Genomic DNA, 25,240 nt, shown 5'->3' on the forward strand with positions numbered 1-25,240 from the left:
CACTAGACTCCAGCCTGGGCATCAGAGAGAGACTTGTCCCTCCCCAACAAAAGTTAACAATCCTGGAGCAAGGGGATGTTTTGCTGTCCATGTTATGTTGTTACCTTGGGATGTCAGGTCATCTAACACATTCCCTTTCCCATCCCCTGGAGCCCTTTCCACCCATGCATCCTAAATCTAGCATAGACTTCCAGGGTTGTGAGGGTACTCTTTGAATCTCCACCACTCTACGAAATCTGAGGTCTCATTTTCATGGCATTCCAGCCCCATTTCCAGCTGAAACTCCACCTGTTTCTGTGGGTCTCCCTCACCTACAGGCCTCTCCTTCCCCATGCAGTGCTGACACTTGAAGCATGGTAGGCCCACAGGTGGGCAGAGATCCCAGATCAGGGTTACAGCAAGGACAGTTCTCCCTAGGTTTCCCCCATGCCAGTCTTCCGAGTGCCTCTTTCTGCGTCCCTGTACCCTGCCATTCCTGGTGATGCTGCTGCCCTCACATCAGGCCATCCAAGCATGCAGAACATAAGCATGCAGAACACTGGAACGAAGGGCTGTACCTAAGGTGAGCCTCTGAAGCCCAATGAGGCTAGAAAAGGCTGAAGACTTCACAGACCTAATTTTTAATGCAGCTCTCAGGGGTTTTACCAAGAGCATTTATTTACTCTTTAAGATACTAATGAAGACCCTTAATATTGGTAAAATCATAACATATAGGTTACATTATACAGCTAGTGAAGTGGGAAAATAAAGTTGAAGAATCCCCAATGGTAGATAGCATTTTTGCATAGACTGGTTTTAAATAAACTCCACATTTTAAAGTCCTGATGGTTTGTATTTAGCATAAGGTTTAAAATGATAGTAATACTGTATGCTATATATAGAGCTGCCTGAATTTCAACATTGCTGTTGCCAAGGTGGATAGCAATTTGAAAATGGGTCTCAAGCTTGATAATGTGTCTCCTGTCATAACCTAATTAACAAATGCGCCCTACAGAAATCAGGAGCGTGACCAAAAAAAAAAAAAAAAAAAAAAGTTTAAATCAGCATTTTATAAAAACTAGAAACAAAATAATTGCTTTCACAATGTAGTACTTGAAACTAAAGTTCTCCAGCTATCAACAGATGTGACTCCAGCATCAAGGGCCTAGCAGGAAAATTCTGAATGGTTTACAACAGTGCACATAAGTTGCAGGTGGCTGGGGCCGTGTGTCTATTTGATGCTTCCCAGAATGTGTGCTGCTAGTCACCATTTCCACCATTCACATATTTAACATTTTTATTAGACTTTTATTTAGCCTCATCATAAGAATATAAGGGAGATCATAGATTTGATGTATGAAATTTTTAAATTCACACTAAAATACATTACGATTAAAATGAATTATCTTCAACCACCCATTTTGCTATCTTTTGCTGAGTAGATAATCTGTGCCAGTCATTGTGAAAAAGTCTTTATTTTAAGAAAAAAATTTAGTTAACAAAAAATTTAACAAGTTTCACTTAGCAAAATACACCCAAAAGGAAATCACAGTACAAAGAAAGTTTTAAGTCAAGGCCTCACCAATTCCTACAGTATTAGTATTGTGTCTCAATTCTCAAAACTAACTTTTAAAAAGCTTAAACTTAACCTAAAGGATTTTAAATGAAAATATAAACTAGAATGAACAAACATGAGAAATATTTCTTTGAATCAGGGAGCTAGCACCTTTGAGTTTTCCAAAAAAGCACGTCTCCCCAGTGTGTTCACTGTGATGTGGTGTAAAAGATCCACATTTAACATACTTAAACTACTTAAACTTAGATAACATCACTCTGAAGTATACTACCAAAATGTTAATTGAGAAAAGCTGAAAATAGTTTTAGTTTACTCATTATCACATGCTAGAAGAAAATTTTGCATGAGAAAACACTGAAGAGGTAATTTTTTAATCCAGATTTTTCACAAACTCATGGTGCAAAATGGGTCCCCCAGCTTCCTCTAACTGCTCTTAATTGCTTGTTGGCTGCCTGTGAAAATTTGATTGAAGTAACTCAAATGTTCCTAACAAAACTAGTCATAGCCACCCATGCTGTTCTGCCCACTGTAGCCGGCCCCGTAACAGCCACTCACTGACTGGCTCTCCAGGCCACTGTAAGTGGCCTGGGCAGCAGACACCCCCATGCCTTGCATCACCTGGCTGCTATACGCCCCATTGCTGGCCCCTGTTGTTGAATTCAAGAAGAGTTCTATATATCTGTGCTGCATATTGGCCCTGTCTTTGGACATAGCTGCCACAGCTTCTTCATGAGTAGCAAACTCAACATCTGCTTCGCCCGTCACTCTTCCATCTGGGCCAATCTCAATATGGACTCTCACAGGGTTGAGAGGAGAGAAGAAGTTGTAAATGTCGTTCTCGGTCGCTTTGTACGGCAGGCCCCTCATGTGGACACAGTGGCCTGTGGTGCTCTGCACTGTGAACTCACTGTCGCCATATCTGTGGTCATACATTCCGGAGAGACAGTAGCTGAGGTCTCTCCCGAACAGGTCGGTGGTGAAGCCGTAGCCATCACTGAGGCCACTGTACTCCTCGTAGCCCCCGTAGCCTGTGCTGTAGGCACCGGGCCTCATCCTTTCCAGGCCTGCCTGCTTCACGATGCCAATGTACCTCCTGGCAGTCCCGGGCCGGTCATAGGGCCCTGGCCGCTGCACGGACATGAACTTCAGAGGGGGATCTGAGTATGACCTAACTTCCTCCTGGCTGCTCTTAAACACCTCAATGTACCTGTGCCCTATCCTCTCCTTGTGTTTCCCTAGAGCCTTCTCAGCTAACTCCTGCGAGGCAAACTGCACGAACGCTTCCCCTGTAATCTTGCCTTCGGGGTCCACAGGCAATGTGATCCCGTTTGGCACGATTTCCAACCCTGAGAAGAACTGAACAATTTCTTCCTTTGTGCATCCAAATGGGAGTCCTCGAAGCCGCACGAAGCCATCGTTGGCGCTGTCGGCACTGTTGGGACCACTGTGCTTCAACACCCAATCCATCTCGGTTCTGTGGGACTTGAACACCTCAATGTACCGGTGTCCCATGCTTTCCCTGTCTTTTTTCAGGGCCATTTTTACATCATCTTCTGATCCAAGTTCAACAAAAGCCTCACCACTCTGCCTGCCCTCTCTAGTGTAGATGAAATGGACACCTGCTGCCCCATCATGAATCGTGCAGTCAGAGAGGAAGTTCTGCACGTCCTCAACAGAGCAGGACCAGGGCAGGCCACGGAGCTTGACCACAAAGCCTTCACCTCCCTCAGGGCCCAGCATCATGGACACTTGACAGGGTGGGTGTCAGGTGATCTTGGGTGTGGCTTTTTTGTGGCTGGAAAAAAAAAAAAGAAAAATTTATTTAGTATGCAACAGAAATTTTCCCCATTTTACAGATGAGAGAGGTAGCAAGACATTAAGAAATATACCAAATACAATTGAGAGCTAAGATTTAACGCCAGGTCTCTCAAAAAATTACATTATCAGTCACAGGCAGTTTGAAAAACAAATCAGGAGTTTACAAGACAGGATGATGCATGTGAATGTGGTGCCTTGAACACAGAGAAATGTAAGTTTCAGTCAGGTAAGAGCAAGCGCATTTCCTTGTTATATTTATTCCACATATTTGTCATAATAATATGTGGCAGTTCACCTATAAGAGCTCCTGAGTTGTTCCTCCTAAACTATACGCCTTACATTTGGTAAAATAGTAAATTTAGTAAATCTGCTTGTCTACGGTAGGATACTTTTACTTTCATGAGTAAAAATAAGGGATGGGAACATAGCAGGCTGTTTTTAAACCACAACATAGGGTAAGATTTTCTAGTGTTCTCATCAGCAGTAATGTTGCCAGGATACAAGACAGCAATGGCTTCCACTGTCTATGGAGTTATGATTTTGCTCCTAAATTGTCAATTCAAACTAAATACCAGTCAAGTATGAGGCCAAACTGATGACATATACAGACAAGCAGACAAATTCACCAGCAGACTTAGTTATGTGCACTGCAAATAAATGGAGAAACCAGATCAGATGATTCACAGGTTCACATAAAATATAGCAGAATTGCTGCCTTGTGCTGAAGATCTGGAAGAGGGCATCAGGAAGAAAGGGCAATCGCAAGAGGGCTGAGAAATGCCCTTCCCACCAGGGTGGTACATGGCACCTGAAGTCAACTCAGAGTAAGGCCAACCACACACTGGAAGGCAGTCTTCTGAGAAAGAGGAGCAGCTGACCTAGACAGCAGGGTATATAACATAGCCACAAGCAAGAAAAATATGCAGTATCATGGGGCCAAAGACGTATTTTTATATGAACACTGTCAAAGGTGACGCTCAAAATGAGCATAGGAGTATATGGAATTTTTTTTTTTTTTTTTTGAGACAAGAGTCTCACTGTCGCCCAGGCTGGAGTACAGTGGTGCTGTCTCGGCTCACTGCAACCTCCGCCTCCTAGGTTCACGAAATTCTCCTGCCTCAGCCTCCTGAGTAGCTGGGATTACATGCACCAGCCGCCACGCACGGCTAATTTTTTATACTTTTAGGAGATACGGGATTTCACCATGTTGGCCAGGCTGGTCTTGAACTCCTGACCTCAGGTGATCCGCCCACCTCAGTTGCCCAAAGTGCTGGGATTACTGGCGTGAGCCACCATGCACAGCTGGAAATCGAATGTTTCAAAGTGTCATTTTACATCAAGCATAATAGATATAGCTGGTGGCCTTTTCAAGAAATATGGGCTCATCATGTGGGGAAAAAAGCTCCATAAGAAAACCCCACAACTTAAAAAACAGACAAAAAGTAAAGGTAAGTGTAATTTAAGAAAAGGAAAAGCAAATTCATAATAAATAAATGCTCAACTGCACTAGCTTCAGGGAATATTCGTAATTTTAAAGTTTGATGTAGCCATTGCAGATAATGACATATTATCATACAGTGCTTCATCATTTCAAATTGACAATGTCTAAAAGGATAATTGTGTAAATCTTTCAAATTTACCTGTGTCTACACCAGATTATAAAGATAACAAGATGTGTCTCCTCTCCCAATAAGCATAATGGCACAAATGAAACAGAACAGTATGTGATACCCTGAACACATCACCAAGACCAAACACTCGGCATTTACTCATGAACTGTGATTTGGAATGCAAGGGCTTTGAAAGTATACAGCCTAACTAAAAGATGTCACCCTTGCTAATGAGTGCAACATGGAAGCCTCTGGGAAGAGAGTCAAGGGGAGCCTAACCTGGATTGCTCATTGCCCACCTCAAATTATTGACTATGTACATAAACTCCATCAACTTTTATAAAATAATCCTGAACGGCAAAGGATTGGGCATAAATAATCCTATCCCCAATTCTCAAACTGTGCTTTGGGTCTGCAACAAACCCTGGGGTTTAGCCTCCACCTTAGAAAGTAATGGTCCCCGCCTCCCCAGGGCCTTATCTAAATCCCCTGCAGCAGCATATGGCCACTGCAACATGCTGATCTGGCAGAGCAAGGTCACAGCAGATTCTTCCTCTCCTGTCCACGGAGGGAATTCTGTGCTAACAGTAAAGAAGCTCCTCCTTGGAGAGTCAGGGCAAGTTTGTATTGTCTCTTGGGATAATGGGTCTGGGACAGCTCAATTACAGGTGGGGGCTTCTTATGTAATTCCATTCCCAACACTGGGTCAGGCTAGGCACCGCCTGTCCTTTTGTCTTTGACCATACCCTGGTCTTGCTCCTCACTCATGAGAAGTATCTGAAGGCCTCCCTCGAGTTCTGTTCCTAGCCTTAGGTCCAGCCATCGTTCCGGGTGGGGGAGATGAAGCCATAATCCACTAACCATTTTCTCCTGGACTCCTACCTCCAATGATTTCACCATTCCCTGCAGGAAACCCCACCTAATCACATCCTACTCCCTCCACCACAACTGCTATCCCCCTCCTTTGTAGAGACCTTGGCTTCCTTATCCACACAGCCTCTTTCTCTCATTCTTCATAATCCAGCTTAGAGCAAGTATCATTTTACATTCCTTCCTCACAATACATGGAATTCATTCAATGAACTTCTTAACTGTACGCGCCCAGTAAAACCAGAGCTCTGGAAGATTCCAAACAAATATCTGACTACTCCATGGATGTACTGAGTGGCTCAGCTGCACACAGCCAGGAGAAACGGTGCCTCTAAGCTACAATTTCTCAGCCTCAGGACTACTGACATTTTGGACCAGACAGTTCTTTGTGTTGTGGAGGCAGGCCCAGGCACTGTAGGATGTTTAGCTGCATCCCTGGTCTCTGCCCACTAGATGCCAGTAGCACCCTCCACCTCCAGTTCTGACAACCGAATGTCTCCAGACATTCCCAAATGTTCTCTGGTGGCTAATGCTGCCCCCAAGTTGTGAAATACTGTAGAAATCAGGGTGAGGCCAGGCACAGTGGCTCCCACCTATAATCCTAGCACTTTGGGAGGCCGAGGTGGGTGGGACCACTTGAGGTCATGAGTTCCAATAGACAAAACCTCTGTCTCGACTAAAAATACAAAAAATTAGCCGGGCGTGATGGCGGGCACCTGTAGTCCCAGCTACTTGGGAGGCTGAGGCAGGAGCATCGCTTGAACCTGGGAAGCAGAGGTGGCAGTAAGCCAAGATCGCACCACTGCACTCCAGCCTGGGCGACAGTGCAAGACTCTGTCTCAAAAAAAAAAAAAAAAAATTACCTGGACTTGGTGGTGGGCGCCTGTAGTCCCAGCCACTACGGAGGCTGAGGCAAGAGAATCACCTGAACCCAGGAAGCGGAGTTTTCAGTGAGTGGAGATCGCACCATTGTACTCCAGCCCGGGTGACGGAGCGAGACTAACTCCAAAAAAAAAAAAACCCACCACACAAGAAGAAAAAAAAAAGAAAATCAGAGTGAACAGCCATAGAGTAAGCGGGCCCTCAATATCGCCCACTGTCCTACCCCAGCACCCTGCTTGTCCAAAGCCCTTCAGATGTCTGGGGCAGCCTTACAGACTCTCACCTCCTCTCCAGCTGGTTGACATTACTCTTGGAAGTGGACTTTGTGAAGTCAAGTCAGAGTCCAGGAGTTTGTAAGCACGTAGTGGGCCCCTTACAGCAGACATCGTGAACAACAGCTCTGCTCTGGGTCCAACCTCACATACCCCGGGGCCATGCTTTCTTTTTTTTTTCCTTTTCCCCTTTCTCCACTGAGCCCTGTCTACTTGGTAATTAAACATGCTCAGTTCTACCCAATCATGTCATACCTCCCCTGTGCCAACTTTGCCTCTAGCTACTTGTTGATTTGTTCAGCAAAATCTTGTCAAAAGGCCTCTACTGTCACTTCCACTCCCCTCCATTAAAACTGCATGATCAAGGCCACGTGTGGTGGCTCACCGCCTGTAATCCCAGCACTTTAGGAAGTCAAGGAGGGTGGATAACCGGAGTCAGGAGTTCAAGACCAGCCTGACCAACATGGTGAAATCCCGTCTCTACCAAAAATACAAAAATTAGCCGAGCATAGTGGTGGACACCTAGGCTGAGCACAGTGGCTCACGCCTGTAATCCCAGCACTTTGGGTGGCCAAGGCAGGCAGATCATTTGAGGTCAGGAGTTCCAGACCAGCCTAGCCAACATAGTGAAACCCCGTCTCTACTAAAAATACAGAAAAATTGGCCGGGCACAGTGCCTCACACCTGTAATCCCAGCACTTTGGGAGGCTGAGGCAGGTGGATCATGAGGTCAGGAGATCGAGACCATCCTGGCTAACATGGTGAAACCCCGTCTCTACTAAAAATACAAAAATTAGCCAGGCGTCATGGTGGGCGCCAGTAATCCCAGCTACTCCAGACGCTGGGGCAGGAGAATCGCTTGGACCTGGAAGGCAGAGGTTGCAGTGAGCTGAGATTGTGCCACTGCACTCCAGCCTAGGCGACAAGAGACTCGTCTCAAAAACAAAAACAAACAAAAAAACTGCATGATCCTACTATACAGATCTCCATGGCAAGAAAAAGAGCAAATGTTTTCATCTTCATCTTACTTAACCATTCTTTCCTGGAAATCCTCTCCCTTTCACTCCTGTTGGCAATTACTGTTGGTTTTCCAGTTAATTCCTTAGACAGTCTCTGAGTCCTTCCTTAACCATTAACTGTAGGGAATCGGGCTTGGGCCCAGTCCTCTTCTCAGTGGACTCACCTGCTCCCAGGGTCTCCATAATCATCTCCAGGGTCAGGAGATACACAAACCCCCAGTCTTCAGCTCCCTGAAGCCCAGACGGGTAGACACAACTCCACTCCACAGGTTCTCCTCTGTGCCACAACTAAACCTCATTCTCTCTTCTGTCACACTCCAATAGCAACATGACTGCCCCTACCTGCACCCAGAGGCTCTAGAAGGAAACTGGAGTAATCCTTGACCTTCTCCCAAGCCCTCAAATCCAATCAACTCAACTCCCTTGGGTGATCCCATTCTCCACAGTATCCTCATCCCTAAATCCTATTCAACTCTTCCATTTCCTCAGCAATAAAGGTGCCTCACAGCTCTACCCTGTTCCTAACACGTTGAATGGCAGCCTATGAACTCAGTAATTCTTTTCTTTGTAATGGGAGTTATCAAATTGTCATTTTCTTTCTGTACCTCATATTGTTATTTCTCCTATTCTAATTCCTCTATGTACAAACAGCCAATTCCAGATTACCGATATATCTTTTAAATAATTCCAAGCATAGGCCGGGCGCAGTGGCTCATGCCTGTAATCCTAGCACTTTGGGAGGCTGAGGCGGGCAGGTCACCTGAAGTCAGGAGTTCAAGACCAGCCTGACCAACATGGAGAAACTCCGTTTCTACTAAAAATACAAAATTAGCCAGGCGTGGTGGCGCATGCCTGTAATCCCAGCTACTCAGGAAGGCTGAGGCAGAAGAATCGCTTGAACCCGGGAGGCAGAGGTTGCGGTGAGCCAATGTCACGTCACTGTACTCCAGCCTAGGCAACAGGAGCAAAACTCCATCTCAAAAAAAAAAAAAAAAAGTTTTCCAAGCACAGTGGCTAGGCCTTACTGCAATCCCATCTACGGCTCACGTGTACTTTTAAAACTCATTACTGTCCTGCATCCAAGTCCTCAGTGGTTTCCCACTGACCTCAGAACAAGGACCACAGGCCCAATGGGGTCCCTCAGGCCTTGCAACTTTTGCCTGCAACACTCTTCTACCTAAGCTCACATCACTTCCTTTTTTCTCCCGGAATGTGGCAAGCTCTCTGCCCCTTCAGGGATGTGACGCACATAGTTGACACTCATGGTTAATTCTCTCCCCAAATATACTCTGTTCAACCTTCTGTCTACCTAAATCCCACTAATCCTTAAGGTCTAAGCTCAAATACACCACCTTTCTCAAAAGTCTTCTCATTATCCAAATTAAGTCTCATGCTCTACGCTAACCACAGCACTCTTGTGTTGTTAAAGGGGTCTTAAACCCACAATCGGAGCCTACTGGGGAGAAACTTGTGCCTGTTTTGTTGGCCACCATGACCCCATCCTCAGCACAGACTTGACCCAGCTGGTCCAAGATTAGCCAGGATTAACTGTTGCCCATGTGTAGGGGGGTCAACACCTTCCTCAAGAAGGCAGTGGCCTGGCTAGGCTGAAAAAGACATACAAGAAGCATAAAAAATAAAAACATTTCATAGAAGAATTACTTAAAATGCCTAATCTCTTACATGTCATAAGTGTTTTGCATCAGGAAATGTTTCAGAAGCAAAATTACTTCCTCTCTGAAGGCAAGGCGAAGAGACCATTCCTTTCCAAAACACATGTGTACACTTAAAACACTTACTGCTTATTTTTACTCCAGAATTGGTTTTCTGTTCCATTTCTCAGAAGTCCTGAGGCTTTTCATTAACTAAAACTCAAGCTGAAAAGAGCCCTGTGGTGTCCTGCTCAAGGTTAAAGTTAGGGATAAAACTTTTTTCACTCCAGGCTGCTAAGCAAATTTGAGTATAACAAATATAAATACTGCAGCTGAAAAAAGGCTCTTCTTAAAATAGCTTACCTTAAAAACAACCACGGATGCCTTCAGTGGGAGACACTTCTGGATGGTAATGAAATGTCCTAAAAAAAAAAAACAGAGCGATATTGGCTGTGTGGTCTCAGATCCTAGACACTGGCTCTGGGATCAGAACTCCAGGTAAGGACAGAGACAGCTGGGAAGCCCTTTATATAGCCCCTGGGTTTAAATTAAATCTCACACCCCATCCGCCTAACAGCATTTTGGAAGTATTATCTTTTCACAGGGCAATACAGAGCACAACAAAAGGGAAACGCCTTATTGATCTTGATGAGATTTACTCTTGATGAGATTCTCCTGCCTCAGTACCTGGTATTATTACAGGCGTGCACCACCCCACCCAGCGAATTTTTGTATTTTTAGTAGAAATGGGATTTCAATATGTTGGCCAGGCTGGTCCCAAACTCCGGACCTCAGGTGATCTGCCCGCCTCTGCCCAATTCTAAGTTTGTACACTGAGGACCCTAAGTGCTGGGAGGAAATTTAAATATCGGGGGCAGGGCACTTGGGAGGGAGATGGGTGGGGAAGAAGTGACAACCACAGGGGACTTGACCTTAAGACCCCTCTTTCACTGGGATAGCATGGGCATGGAGCAAGGGTGCTTGCTATAAATTGTTCAATCTGATTTATAGGAACCCCTCTGTAAGCAGTGTGGAGACACATCCAAAAGACACTTTCAGTTTTATTGGATAGCTTCTTTGAAATATGCTTCACTAGAATATACATCATAATCACTAGATCACCAACATCCCAGTAATAACGCTGCCCCAAAGGACTAGGACACGGGCTGAGGGCTATGGAATTCTGAGAACTAAGCTGCTTGAGTTTTGGAAATGTGGAATTAGTAAAACCAGCTAATTATGCTGAACCTGTTGTCTTAACATGAAGATAATCAAATCTGCCTTGTCTTGCAAACTTCCAGTGATTATTACTTAAGACACTCTTGGGGGGGTGTACAAATGGAAAGCATTACATTTATTAGGAAACCTATTCAGGGGTGAAATAGTTTCAAGTACTCTGGAATCAGGTTTTCAAAAGGCTTCAACAATCCGACTTGTTCAAGGATCTAAAGGGTGGAACCCAGTCATCTTAATGATCTGATCCACTTATGCCCTTGTTTATCCCTGCGTGATCCACAGACCAACACCCTGAGGCCTCTCTGGGGACATGCACAAGCTGGCAACCAGACCCACGTACACCCATTTACCCCAATGGACCAGCCGCTGTGAGCCTGTAGACCACGGCCACTGCGCACCGCCAACGCACGCAGAGGAAGAGTCTGGTCTCCCCGTCCGCAGCGCCAAGAAAGCGCTGGGGGCGGGGAGGGCTGCTCAGCTCCCCCAGGTGACTGGACCCGGAGGTTTTCAGATCGAGCTAGCACGCGGGCCACCTAGATAATTAAAACACCAACCCTAAAACAGATCTGGGTGGGGGCTAAGAATCTGCATTTCCAAAAAGCGCTCCCGAACGAGCTCTTCGCAGTGATACAGGTTGGACGGGATTAACGCTTGCCTTCAGGCAGAGCCAATCAAGATAAATAGGGCGCGCCGGAGTCCTACCAGTTCGGCTATCTGCAGAGTAAACAGGGCCGTTCAAGCACCACCCACCTCGTTTTCTTTTGTTCAGGACAGGACTCGAGGAAGGATCCTGGCCTCCCCTCCTAGACACACTCCCGTGCCCCCGGGAAACCGGGCAGCACTCTCGCCAGGCGGCTGGGAGCGCGCCGGCCGCGCCGCCCCCATTACTCACTTAGTTCCACTCTCAAACCAAAGTCCACCCGGCCGGGCCCGCGGACTTTCATGCTCTAGACTTACCACGGAGGCGAGCGGGACTGGTTTCTGTTGCTACCAGGCAAGCGCGGCTGGCAGCCAAGAGCCCCGAAATTCCACCGAAGCTCAACCACGCAGAGGGCTCCAGGGAAACTCCAGGTGCATGTTTTTGTTCTCAACCTGCAACAGAAATCCAAGTGGTGGGGGGGCCCCTTCCGCAAGGTGGGAGGCCCGGGCGCGCGGTAAACGTGTTTTGGCGGGAAGCAGCGCCAAGGCCCCGAGACAAGGTGACGGCGACGTTCCCGCGGCCTGCTCACGGCGCTCCAGCAGCCTCGGACCGCCCGGCCCGGCAGGAAGGTCGGCCCCAGGGCCTGCGCGGGCTCGGGCGGGAGCTTCCGGGCGGGGGGCGGAGCGAGCGGCGCAGCGGGGAGAGTGGGGGCAGGGACGGGAGGGTTCCCGGAGGGAAGGGCGCCTCGCGGGAGGGGGAGGGGAGGGGGCGCCTGGCGGGCTTCCGGGGCCCTGAGGGCGACGGCAAGGTGGGGTGGGGGCTGCTCCGCGGCCCGCCAAGCTAGCGCTGCCTAGGCGGGAGCTCCGGGACCCGCGGGCCGAGCGCGGCTGAAGGGAGGGGAGGGAAGAGGCGCTCCTAGGTCTGCGTCCGTCTCCGAGCGACCGGGGCGGCGGAAAGGGACCTGGTGGGGGGCGGCCGGGACTGGAGTGGCGGGGCCGGGGCGCCCGCGCGGCGGCTCACCACGCCAGGGACTGGCCCGTCGGCCCCGAGGAGGCGCGGGGTCCGGAGTCCGGGAAGCGGAGGCCTCGTGATCCAAGACCGGCAGCCGGACGTGGGTCACGGGGTGCAGAGGAGGAAGTGCCACTGCCGGGCCCGCCAAGATGTCACCAATGGGAAACGCGTGCCTGCAGGTGCGGCCCCGTGGCCCGCGCGCTGGGCCCAGGCAGGAAGTGGGGGAAGAAGAGAGCCAGGGCGGCGGGAAGACATTTCTCCGAGTTCTCCCGAAGGGAGCCAGGCGCGAGCGCGACCTGGGGAAAGTCCAGAGTGCCAGCCACGGGGAAGGGCGGGCACTGCAGAGTGGAAGAGAAGCCAGCAAGTTAGACACAGCCCCTCTCTGGGAGGCCGCCTCTAAAATGGAACTAGCGGACGTACCTTGGTTTGTACATTTGACCATGGACACACGTAAAGATTTTGAAAAAAAACTTTGAAAAAAAAATTTTTTTAACGCAATTCCTAAAACTTTTAACTAACGCAATTTTGTGGACCTCTGAATCTTAATTCAAATGAACTGGAGAACAGCTATAAAGCAATTTCGATAATATCAGTGACATTTTATATTACAGAATTGTAAATTTTGTTGTCATTATACTGTTATTTCTTTAAAAGACCCTTTTTAGAGCCACAAATATTTGCAGATGATACCTGATTTCTTGAATGATTCAGATTACTTGGAAAGTGGAAATATACATGAAACAAGATGTGCTATGAACCAGTAATTTTTATTAAAGCTCCTGATGTATACATAGAGTTTCATTACACTTGCTTCTACTTTTGTGTATGTTTGACTTTTTTGTTTGTTTGGTTGGTTTTTTTTTGAGACACAGTTTTCACTCTGTCACCCAGGCTGGAGTGCAGTGGCATGATCTCGGCTCACTGCAACCTCTGCCTCCTGGGTTAAGGCGATTCTCCTGCCTCAGCCTCCCAAGTAGCTGGGACTATAGGCCCATGCCACTATACTCAGCTAGTTTTTGTTTTTAGTAGAGATGTGGTTTCACCGTGTTGGCTAGGCTGGTCTCGATATCTTGACCTCGTGATCCCCCTGGCCTCGGCCTCCCAAAGTACTGGGATTATAGGCGTGAGCCCCATGCCCGGCCTGTTTGGAGTTTGTTGTTGTTGTTGTTGTTTTTGAGAGAGTCTTGCTCTGTCGCCCGGGCTGGAGTGCAATGGCACGATCTCGGCTTACTGCAACCTCCCCTCCCAGGTTCAAGCGATTCTCCTGGCCTCAACCTCCTGAGTAGCTGGGATTATAGGCGTGCGCTACCACACCCTGGCTAATTTTTGTATTTTTAGTAGAGACAGGGTTTCACCATGTTGGTCAGGCTGGTCTCGAACTCCTGACCTTGTGATCCACCCACTTCAGCTTCTCAAAGTGCTGGGATTAAAGGTGTGAGCCACCGCGCCCGGCCTGTTTTACGTTTTTCACAGAATTATTATTATTTTGAGACAGGGTCTGGCTCAGTTGCCCAGGCTGGAATGCAGTGGCAAGATCATGGCAATGCAGCCTCAACCTCCCAGGCTCAAGCAAGCCTCCAACCTCAGCCTCCTGAGTAGCTGGGACCACTGGCATGCAACCACACCCGGCTAATACAACTGTTTGTAAAACTGAGAGAAAGCAAGTCTTTAGAATGCACTTACTAGATAACAGGAATTACAGGGAACAGTAACATACTGCATATAGTGATGTAGACTGTGGGAAACTACAAGGACAAATGAGCCAGTCCTTCCTCAGAATAGTTCCAGCCAGATAAAAGAACCCACAGAATTATGGTTATGTTATAAAATAAAGCAATTAAGTTTTAGAAATCCATCTTGAAATATTTGTGATGGCTTGGATTTGTTTGAAGTTGTCCACAAAGTAGTAGGTGGGGAGATGGAGAATAACTGTCCATGATTAGTAACTGTTGAATCTGTGTGACAGGCACATTAGCCTCAACCTCCTGGGCTCAAATGATCCTCCCACCTTTAGCCTCCCCAACGTAGCTGGGACCACAGGTGCATGCCACCAAGCCGGGCTAATTTTTTCTTTTTAATTTTTTAGTAGAGACAAGGTCTCTCTATGATGCCCAGACTGGTCTGTAACTCCTGGGCTCAACTGATCCACCTTGGCCTCCCAAAGTGCTAGGATTATAGGTATGAGCCACTGTGCCTGGCCCAAGGCAAGTTTTAATTATTGATCAGTCACCATAGGGTTCCTGCCTGTGAGGGAACAACGTGTGCAGAAGACTTGAGCCAGGGGTTGTATTGTGCAACTGCAGCTAGGTCTGAGATCAACGGTAGGAGATGACATAGCCTTAAAGGCCTGGTTTGGTGTTCAAAGGCCAATGGGAAGGCATTTAATGGAATGTGGTGTGAAAGGAGTTTTGCTTTTTAACACAACAGTCTAGATGCTATCTGGAAAATGAATGGTGGGAAGAGATACATAGAGACAAGATGGGAAGGAATGAAACAAGTCTAGGAAGACTGGTGGGAACTGAAGAATGTGAAAGAATGTGTAATGTAGAGAAAAATGACTGAGTCTGGAGATTGACTGACTCACCAAGAAATACTACACACCTAAAAGATACAGGAACTGTAGTGGTAAAGAGACACAGTTCCTGCCTTGGTGGGTCCAGTAACAGTGGAGTAGGAAATCAAGAAATATACAAATATATGATGACAAATTTTAGAATGAACGAAAAACAGAAAATAGGGATTAGCTCAGATTGGGGTTCTGAGGAAGTGACATTTAAACAGACAGGAGCATGGGTCAGTGGGAACACTGAGTGATGAATTTCATGTAGAAAGAAGGGAAATTCTTTTTTCCCTGATAAATAGCTGAGGTTTAAAGTAGAAGCTGGCCAGGAGCAGTGGCTCAAGCCTGTAACTCCAGCACTTTGGGAGGCCGAGGTGGGAGGATCACTTGAGCCCAAGAGAGTTCGAGACCAGCCTGCGCAATATAGTGAGACTCCCATCTCTATATAGGAAAAAGATAAAAACTGAGGGGAAAAAAAGAAGTTAAAAGCCCATTATTCTTTTTTCCTTCTGTACATTATCTCCCCTCTGGACACTTGTTCAAATTATTTATATTTTTTACCAAAGCCCTTTACTGGGATACATTTTGGTGCTGGATGCTTTGTATTCATATTCTTATTTCGTGGTGAATCCTTTAGATTGAAGAAATTTTAGGACACAGATTCTGCTGCTCATGTCTGTTCACATGAGAAGCACAAGATGCGTCTTGGGGGCAAAAGTTCCCCATCATGGTATATAGTATGTGAGCAGATCATAGACCATATTTGTATGGATGTTTTCCTTTTCTGTTGGAAATATTGAAAATTGGATTTAATGGCCTCAAAAGTATCTTCCAACCCAGCAATTTTATAAAATTCCTATTCAGTCACTCTTAAGTACTTCCTGCTGTCATGAACTCAAGAATTATGATACAAGACACTAATTCCATTTAAAAAAAAATGCACCAACACACACATTTGTACTTAACTTTTCAGGGGCACATGTATCTGAAGTGTGAGAATTCTAACCCAATTCACACAACATGCCAAATTCAATACACAGAGCTATCCTAAAAGCTATTAAGGACTGAGAAGTGGCCGGGCACAGTGGCTCATGCCTGTAATCCCAGCACTTTGGGAGGCCGAGGCGGGTGGATCACGAGGTCAGGAGGTCGAGACCATCCTAGCTAATACGGTGAAACCTCGTCTCTACTAAAAATACAAAAAGTAGCCAAATGTGGTGGCGGGCGCCTGTAGTCCCAGCTACTCAGGAGGCTGAGGCAGGAGAATGGTGTGAACCCGGGAGGCGGAACTTGCAGGGAGCCCAGATCGCACCACTGCACTCCAGCCTGGGCGATAGAGCGAGACTCTGTCTCAAAAAAAAAAAAGAAAAAGACTGAGAAGCTGCAGATGGAGCATATATTAACATTTTAAATGTTTACTCCATTATTACTACATTTATATCCACCAAAGGGGATCTGTCCTGATCTGCATGCAACAGGAAAGCTGTTTTCCATTACCATCTATCAGGTCCTTTCACTTACTTGCTGTAGCTAAGTCTGGGGGGATAACACACTGCTTCCCTCAGCATTCATTTCTCAAAAGCTGTGTTACTAAAAAGCATCAAGAGTAGTATAATGTAATGTTAGATAAATTTTATCTATACTGTTTGTACTGAAATTAATATAAGGGACAAATTTTGACCGATCATAAAACAAGCAACCATTGCTGTTTGATATTGATTGCATTTTGCAAATGCCCAAGAATCATGATATCTAAGGTAAATGTTCCTTAAAACGTTAATAAAAAGCAAAACTGCTACTAGACTTCTGTTCCTAAAAATAAAATCTGTTCTTAACTGAGGGCAAATATCATTATTTGGATTAGCTGGAGTAACTGGAAATAATATCCAAAGAAATGGGTGTGTGCAGATTCCGCTAAACAAAAATACAATTGATAGGAAGATCAATTTTGTTTTTCCCAGACCACCTCCTGTACCTCTCTCCCTTGAGCAAGCAGCCCCTAAGTAGGTGCATAGTCAAACCCTGGAGCTGGACAGAAAGGAGGCCTGTGGGGTATCCTCAGCCCCCTGAGGAAGGTACATTCCTTGGGATGGGAATTCTTCCTGAAGCCTCCATGGAAACATGACACCTTAGTCAGGTTCCAAGCAGCAGGCCCTGAGCTGAGACTGCTGGCCCTGAGCTGTGCTGCCCAGGGGACCACTGCATTCTGCCTTGGGGGAATTGTGGAGAACAGAGAGATGGAAGGAGGAAAGGAACATGACAATTTACAGAAGAGGGGCTCCGGCACCCAGAAATAACGCACCACACCTCAGGTTTCAGGGAACAAGAAGTGCTAGACAAAAACCATAATGATTTTAACAGGAAAAAAAGAGCAACTTCAGATACCACTCCATTACAAAACTTAAAAAAAAAAAACTTTCTGGAACTAAAACTGAGTTTTAAATTTAATAGTAATGAATTCAAAGAAAGGAAAACGAAGTAGAATAAACATGAAAACAGAAACAATGGGGGAGAAGATAAGAGATTTGGAGGACACACTTTTTCGAAAGCAGTTTCCTCTATACTTTAGGAGTTTTACCAACACACGCCTGTGCTGTGTCTTTTCAAAATATCCTAATGGGAACTACAGGGATCTTAAGCCAGGAAAATTCACTTCTATCCTTTATCGCTTCTTTTGCTGCCTCCATCTGTGTCTTTTTCTCCTTCTGGAATTCCTACTATTCACATTATTTCTCCTGCCTGAGAAGAAACCAACCCTATCAACACCCTCATCTTAAGACTTCTAGCCTCCATAACTGTGAGAAAATTTGTTACTAGTCTGTATTACTTTGCATGGCAGCCCTAGCATACTAATACAACGTGTTACCAAACCAGACAAAAACATCACAAGAAAACTAACTTCTGAATTCTATGTACTTTAAGAGGATCGTATATGGTATCTAACACCAACTTAAATTAGAAAAGATATGTATTTGTCATAAACATCATAATTCTATTAGATGGCACTATTCTAATCAAATAACTTATGATGGGTTTATCAGGATATAACAGTAAGTAAGAGTATCTGTATTTGTATTAGGTGAAGCATTTTGTCTAACAGGAGGCATACCGTTAGGATAAATCTAATAGGAGTCTTAATCTGTCATGCCTTTTCTTAATTATGATGGCTTTTTTTTTTTTTTTTAAAACGGGGTCTTGCTTTCTTGCTCAGGGTGGTATGCAGTACTGCAATCACAACTTACTGCATCCTCTATGTCTTTACAAGTGTTCGCTATCACACCTGGCTAATTAAAAATTCTGTTTTTGAAAAGATAGGGTCTTGCCATCTTGCCCAGGCTGATCTTGAACTCCTGAGCTCAAACCATTGTTCCACTCTCGGTTCACTGCAACCTCCACCTCCTGAGTTCAAGCAATTCTCCTGCCTCAGCCTGGGATTACAGATGCACACCACCACACCTGGCAAATTTTTGTATTTTTAGTAGAGATGGGGTTTCGCCACATTGGCCAGGCTGGTCTTGGACTCCTGGCCTCAAGCAATCCGCCTGCCTTGGCCCTGCTGGGATTAAAGGTGTGAACCACCCTGCCCAGCCTGTGTCATTTTCAAGAGATCTTTTTCCTAGCCCCAGCCCATATAGTTATCTGAAATTACAAAGCGTTGATGTTCTTCTCTAAATTTTTACACTTACATCTACAATGAACTTGGAATTGATTTCTTCATTTCCAAAAGAGTTTTACAATTAATCAAGTATCACAGGCTAATTTCACTCAAGAACTCAGATGCAAAAGTCCAAACCAAGTATCAGTCAACCTAATCCAGCAATATATAAAGCGATATTATGACCAAGTTGGATTTCAGGAATGCAAGTGTAGTTGATCATTTCAAACTCAATCACTGCAATTTCTCATACTGATGTATCAATGGAGCCAAAGTATAGAGGTACTTCTTTAATGTTTTATGAGAAATGCTAAGCTGAATTTATGTCAAGGAAGAACTGAGGCCATATATAGAGGCTCACACCTGTAATCCCAGCACTTTGGGAGGCCGAGGTGGGCAGATCACTTGAGCTCAGGAGACCACCCTGGGCAACATGGCAAAACCCCTTCTCTACAAAAAATACAAAAAAAAAATAGCTGGGCATGTGGCACACACCTGTAATCCCAGCTACTTGGGGGGCTGAGGCAGGATTGCCTGAGCCCAGGAGGTTGAGGCTGCAGTGAGCTCTGTCCACACCAGGGCACTCCAGTGTGGGCATCAAAGTGAAACCCTTTCTCGGAAAAAAAAAAAAAAAATGTGGAGGGCTGGGCGTGGTGGGTGACTCACGCCTGTAATCCCAGCACCTTGGGAGGCCAAGGCAGGTGGATCACTTGAGGTCAGGAGTTTGAGACCAGCCTGGCCAACATGGTGAAACCCCCCACCCCCTGCCACTCCACCATTTCTACTATTAGATGGGCGTGGTGGTGCTGCACACCTGTAATCCCAGCTGCTCACGAGCCTGAGAATCGCCTGAACCCAGGAGGCGGAGGCTGCAGTGAGCCTGGATCCTGCCACTGCACTCCAGTCTGGGTGACAGAGTGAGAATCCGTCTCTAAAAAAAAAAAAAGGAAAACAAAAACAAAAGTACATCTTAGAGCGATCACATGAAAAAGTATTCCTGCTAATAAATGAAAAGGAATCGATTATTAAAATATCACTAATTTGGAAACCATTTAAGAAAATAATGTATCTACGTAATGATCATTAATAGCTGCTGTAACATGACAAAAGAGAAGATACTAACCAATATGTGCCTCCGGTTGGAGCACAGCACCTCAAGTAAGTTTTCTTTCCAAAAACTCATCTGAATCAAAACTACCTCCAGACTGGGTGCGGTGGCTCACACCTGTAATCCCAGCACTTTGGGAGGCTGAGACGGGTGGATCACCTGAGGTCAGGAGGTTGAGACCAGCCTGACCAACAAGTTGATACTCCGTCTCTACTAAAAATACCCCTGTAATCCCAGTTACTCAGGAGGCTGAGGCAAGAGAATTGCTTGAACCCAGGAGGCAGTGAGTCAAGATCACACCATTGCACTCCAGCCTGGGCAACAAAACCAAAACTCCGTCTCAAAAACAAAAATAAAACCAAAACCAAAAACTACCTCTAGAGGTAACTATCACTTTACAGGAAATATAAAGAACAGACACTCAAAGACCACCACGGAAAAACAATCAGAAAAATGCGAAGTGTGGGGAAGGAATGCTGCAAGACAGCCAGACAAATATAACGGGGGATGGAGCCTTTTAAGAAAGGGGAACCTCTAGATGATCACTTACACAGCATCCCTTCACCACGCTTGAAATGTGTAAGTGTAAAACTCACACTGGATTTTGACAAGTTCACAGGATTTTGTTTTTAATTATTTTAGTCAAGATCATGGAGAGATGAAAGTGTTTTAAAATTACATGCAAAATAGTAGTGGATATATATTAGGTTAAATTATTAATACAATGAATCATGTTTCCTTTTACCACTAAAGAATGTAAGATTACATTTATAGCATACATTATATTTCTATTGGACAGTGCTGCTCTGAATTTAAAAAGTTATCTACAAAATATAAGGTGTGACTTTGGATCCTGACTCAAACCAACCAGCTGTTTAAAATATTTAATACAGGCCGGGCACGGTGGCTCACGCCTGTAATCCCAGCACTTTGGGAGGCCGAGGCGGGCGGATCACGAGGTCAGGAGATGGAGACCATCCTTGCTACATGGTGAAACCCCGCCTCTACTAAAAATACAAAAAATTAGCCGGGCATGGTGGCGGCCGCCTGTAGTCCCAGCAACTCGGGAGGCTGAGGCAGGAGAATGGCATGAACCCGGGAGGTGGAGTTTGCAGTGAGCTGAGATTGTGCCACTGCACTCCAGCCTGGGTGACAGAGCAAGACTCCGTCTCGGGAAAAAAAAAAATTTAATACAGAAACATTTAAACCCTGGATACTTGATATTTTGGAATGTATTTTTAGGCATGACAGCAGTATCATGGTTAGGTTTTAAAAGTTCTTAGAAATACTGCGGATTTATTTATTAATAAAGACCTTATTGGTCTGGGATTTGCTGTAAAATAAGCCAGGGTGGTCTTGGCTGAGCTCAGTTCTCCCTCTGCCCACCCTGTTGCCCTCCACAAGAACCGTAGCCCAGGGCAACTAAGACAGGGCAAGGGCCCTGGCAGGGGAGGGGTGTCCCGGTCCAACTTGGGACCCAGTCCCAATTGTGTCCCTGGACACATGACTTCTCCCAACCTCCATTTTCTCATCTGAAACATGGGGCTAATAGCAAGCCCTTTTGGAGTAGTCCTGAGCATGTAATTAGAAAATGGAGTAAAACTTCTAGGACCTAGTAAGAGTCAACTAATGTGGTTCTCCCGAAGAGCAGAGAACCAGAGCTCAGTGGGGGAGAGGGAATTAGAGAAGTCACCTCCAAGGAAAGGGCCTGTCACATTTCTGCAGCCGCTGCAGGCATCTACCCCCACCGGGCTCTCATTTGCCTCCAGGCTTTCCAAGGTTCTGGCCACGTGGGATAAGTAACTTTTCTATTTACTCAGTCTTTTCCCTTAAATAAATTCCAATTTTTACCTGAATAAAGCTTTGTAACGCTACCCTTAATAGAAAACTTGCCAGTTTACAAAAAGGTGGCCGGGCACGATGGCTCACGCCTGTAATCCCAGCACTTTGGGAGGCAGAGGCGTGAGAATCGCTTGAGCACAAAAGTTTGAAAATCAATCTGGGCAACATAAAGAGACCCCCATCTCTACAAAAAATACAAAAATTTGCCGGGCGTGCTGGAGAGTGCCCTTGGTCCCAGATACTCGGCGGCTGAGGTGGGAGGATCCGTTGAGCACAGGAGGATCTCGGCAGCGAGCCGAGATCACACCATTGCACTCCAGCCTGGGCAACAAAGTGAGACCCTGTCTCAAAAAATAATATATTTTTTTTTATAGAGACGGGGTAGATCTCTGGGGCCCAAGCGATCCTCCCACACCTCGGCCTCCCTAAATGCTGGGATTACACGAGTGAGCCACCTCGCCCGGCCGATAATGACTCTAATCTACAGAATGCACACCGGAATGTAATACCTACAAGGCAAAAGATCTTCTTGCTTAGGAATAAAGCAATCTCTCTCTTAATATTCATTAAAGTAGTAATGTCTTATTTTATAGTTTATAAATTCTGTGAGAGCAACGAGTCACTTTGCAAGCACTTAAGGTATCTTTCACCTACCTGGAGAACCCAAGAAATTTTCATCTTACTAGGAATTCAGAGACAACCACGTATTTAACTTTTAAAAATATAACTAAGTAGAAAGAATTATGTGCGTATATTTTTGGAAGAATTAAGATGACTTTTGGGACGGAACGACTGAAAACTACGCTTTCAGAACTCCCTGCCGCCTGAGGCTGTGGCCCTGACCCCGGCGCAGGGCCCGCCCCGCGCGGTTCCGGGAAGCCGCCGCCGCCGCCCGTTGCCCCTCGCGCGCAGCCGCCAGCGCGCGCCTCGCGTCCCGCCACACAGATGGCCGGCCCGAGCCCCCAGCGCCCGCGAGCAGTTTCGAGAACTAAAGAGGCGCGTCAGCTCGTCCCCGGGCCGCCCGCGGGCAATGGCCGAGCTCGGCTCTCCTTCCACCCTCCGCCGGGACACACGCGGAGCCGAGCGGGGGTCCCAGGCGCCTAGGGCGAGGGGTTCCCGCGCCCGGGGCTTCCTGGGGGGGAGGGCGAGTCGGGTGCCTTGCTCCTCAAAACCCTGGTCCACGACTCTGCGGTTGGGGGAGCCGGGCAGCCGGCGCAGCAGGAGCCGGGCCCCGTCCACAAGTTTCCTACGAGCAGGGCGGAATCGACGAAAATACTTAATACAAACAAACAAAAGGAAAAAAAAAAGGACGACTAAGCTGAAGGGCGCGCACGAGTCAGATTTTCACCCCAAATACAAACACGATACCTCTAGGAACAGGAGACCAATACAGGGACCGCGCTCCGAGGACACGCGGCGCAGCCGAGGAAGAAAAAGGGCCCAGGGCCGAGAGCTAAGGCTACGGGAACCGGGCGTGGGAGGAGGGCGGAGCCAACTCCCCACAAGGAAGTCTTGTGCAACTCTCAGGCGCCTGCAGCCACGTGAGCGCGCGGCTTTCATTTTACTCAGGTATTATTACTATTATTATTACTTCTTTTGAGACAAGGTCTCACTTCCGTCGCCCGGCTGGAATGCAGTGGCACAATCACTGTCACTGCAGCCTCGACCTCAGAGCAAGCGACCCTCCCGCCTCAGCCTCCCGAGTAGCTGGGACAACAGGCGCGCGCCACCACACGTGGCTAATTTTTTTTTTTTTTACTTTTCAGCAGAGACAGTCTATGTTGCCCAGGCTTGTCGGGAACTCCTGGGCTCAAGAGATCCTCCCGGCTGGGCCTCCCACTGCGCCAGGCCTGTTCTCACTTTCAGAGCCCTCCGGCAGTCGCCAGCGCCCCGCCAGGGGGCCGGACTAACGCACCCGGCCGTCCGTGCCTTAACCGCGCTTTCCTGACTCCAAAATCTCAGCCCGCGGTGCTCACCGCGTGGGACCACTGTCTGGGCGTGCGGCTCTCGACCTCCGACGCTGCGTCTCCCGATCCCAGTGGGTCCAGTTCTTGCCAGTCCCACGTACGGGCCCCTCGACCTCGAATCCCGTCACCCAAATCTCAGCGCCACGGCCCCTCATTATGTGCAGTCCTCGCTCGGTCCCAGGTTTGCGGCGCTTAAACTCAGATCTCTTTTCCCTGATCCCAAATCCCAGCCCCAGCCCAACGATCCCCACCCCAATAGGCCCAGTCCCCAGGTAGTCCGGGTACGGGGCCCTGGACTTCGGATAGTCTCCCTAATCTCAAATCCCACCCCCCGGTCCCCACCCCCAGGGGGACCCGGTCCCCGCTAGGTCCCGGGTGTGCGGCCTTCGACCTCGGAGACTTCGGCCGCCCCTCACCTCGGCCTCCGAGTCTCTACACTCCCGCTCTCATATCAGGCACCCCGGTGGTCCCTCGGAGCACCTAGAGGAGGGTGGGACGCGGGGAACTTGGCAGTTGTAGCAGAGGCAGTTGAGGCTTGTTGACCATCACCATGGAAACCCCCGCCTGCGAGCACGGGGCGGAGCTTACGAGGGGCGGGGTCAGGCGCGCTGCCGGCCCCAATCCTCAGCGCCTGCCCGTCGAGCGCACGCGGCTTTGCCGGAAGCCCTCCTGCTCCCGGCGTGCCAGGCCCCGACTAGGCCCTACTGCCCGGCTCAGCCCTTTGCCCTGGACACCAGGAAACAGAAGCCCAAGGAGCCCGCGTCCCCACCCCCTGCTACCTGCCGGCGTGACAGCGATTCGGTGGCCCCCCGAACCCCACCTTGAGGAAGACGCGGCGCAGTCCTGCTTCCACGACGGAGCCGGAAGGACGCAAGGACCGCGGCAGGGCGGAGTTTCTGCGTCCGGCGTCCGGGGGCGGGGCCGCGACGGCGCATTGTGACGCGCCCAGAGCTGAGCCGCCGGTTGGCCGGCTGGGCGCGGAGCAGAGCCGACACGGCTGGCGGGGGAGGCGGACAAGCGAGGACGTTTCTGGAGAGGAGAAGGGAGGGGAGGGGAGGGGAGGGGATAGGGGGAGGGGGAGGGAGTGGAGCGGCGGGAAAGAGCCCTCTGACTGCCCCTGAGGCCCTGAAGGAAGGACACTGGTGAGCTCCGCAGGACACTGAAATGTGCGCCGAAAGGACGCCTGATTGAAGACTAGGATGGGAAAAGGAAATGAGAGCCGATGGCAGGGCGTGGTGGCGCAAGCCTGTGGTCCCAGTAATTTGGGAGGCTAAGGCGGGAGAATCGCTTGAGCCCGGGAGGTCGAGGCTGCAGTGATCCGTGACTGCTCCATTGCGTCCAGCCTGGGCGACAGAGCGAGACGCTGTCTCAAAAAATAAAATAAGGAAAGTACACTGAAGGCCGGGCGCGGTGGCTCACGCCTGTAATCCCACCACTTTGGGAGGCCGAGGCGGACGGATCAGGCGGTCAGGAAATCGAGACCATCCTGGCCAACATAGTGAAACCCCTACTAAAATACAAAAAAATTAGCCGGGCGCGGTGA

General features: G+C 47.8%; 1 protein-coding gene across 5 annotated transcripts; it reads right to left on the minus strand.

Moving 5' to 3' along the window:
• Window positions 1–1,435: 1,435 nt before the first annotated feature.
• HNRNPF (heterogeneous nuclear ribonucleoprotein F) lies at window positions 1,436–24,707 on the minus strand. 5 transcript variants are annotated; one of them, XM_003816722.5, is made up of 4 exons: window positions 24,518–24,707; window positions 11,872–12,006; window positions 10,042–10,100; window positions 1,436–3,350 (listed from the first exon to the last, which is right to left on the minus strand). In XM_003816722.5, the coding sequence occupies exon 4, from the start codon at window positions 3,296–3,298 to the stop codon at window positions 2,051–2,053; it is 1,248 nt and encodes a 415-aa protein (XP_003816770.1). In that variant the 5' UTR covers window positions 3,299–3,350; window positions 10,042–10,100; window positions 11,872–12,006; window positions 24,518–24,707; the 3' UTR covers window positions 1,436–2,050. The 5 variants fall into 5 exon arrangements, with proteins under 5 accessions (XP_003816770.1, XP_003816774.1, XP_003816769.1 ...); XM_003816726.6 differs by having other exon boundaries at window positions 24,477–24,617; XM_003816721.6 differs by having other exon boundaries at window positions 24,114–24,536.
• Between the last annotated feature and the right edge of the window lie 533 nt (window positions 24,708–25,240).

This window comes from Pan paniscus, chromosome 8 (assembly GCF_029289425.2).
Source record: "Pan paniscus chromosome 8, NHGRI_mPanPan1-v2.0_pri, whole genome shotgun sequence".
Classification (NCBI taxonomy): domain Eukaryota; kingdom Metazoa; phylum Chordata; class Mammalia; order Primates; family Hominidae; genus Pan; species Pan paniscus.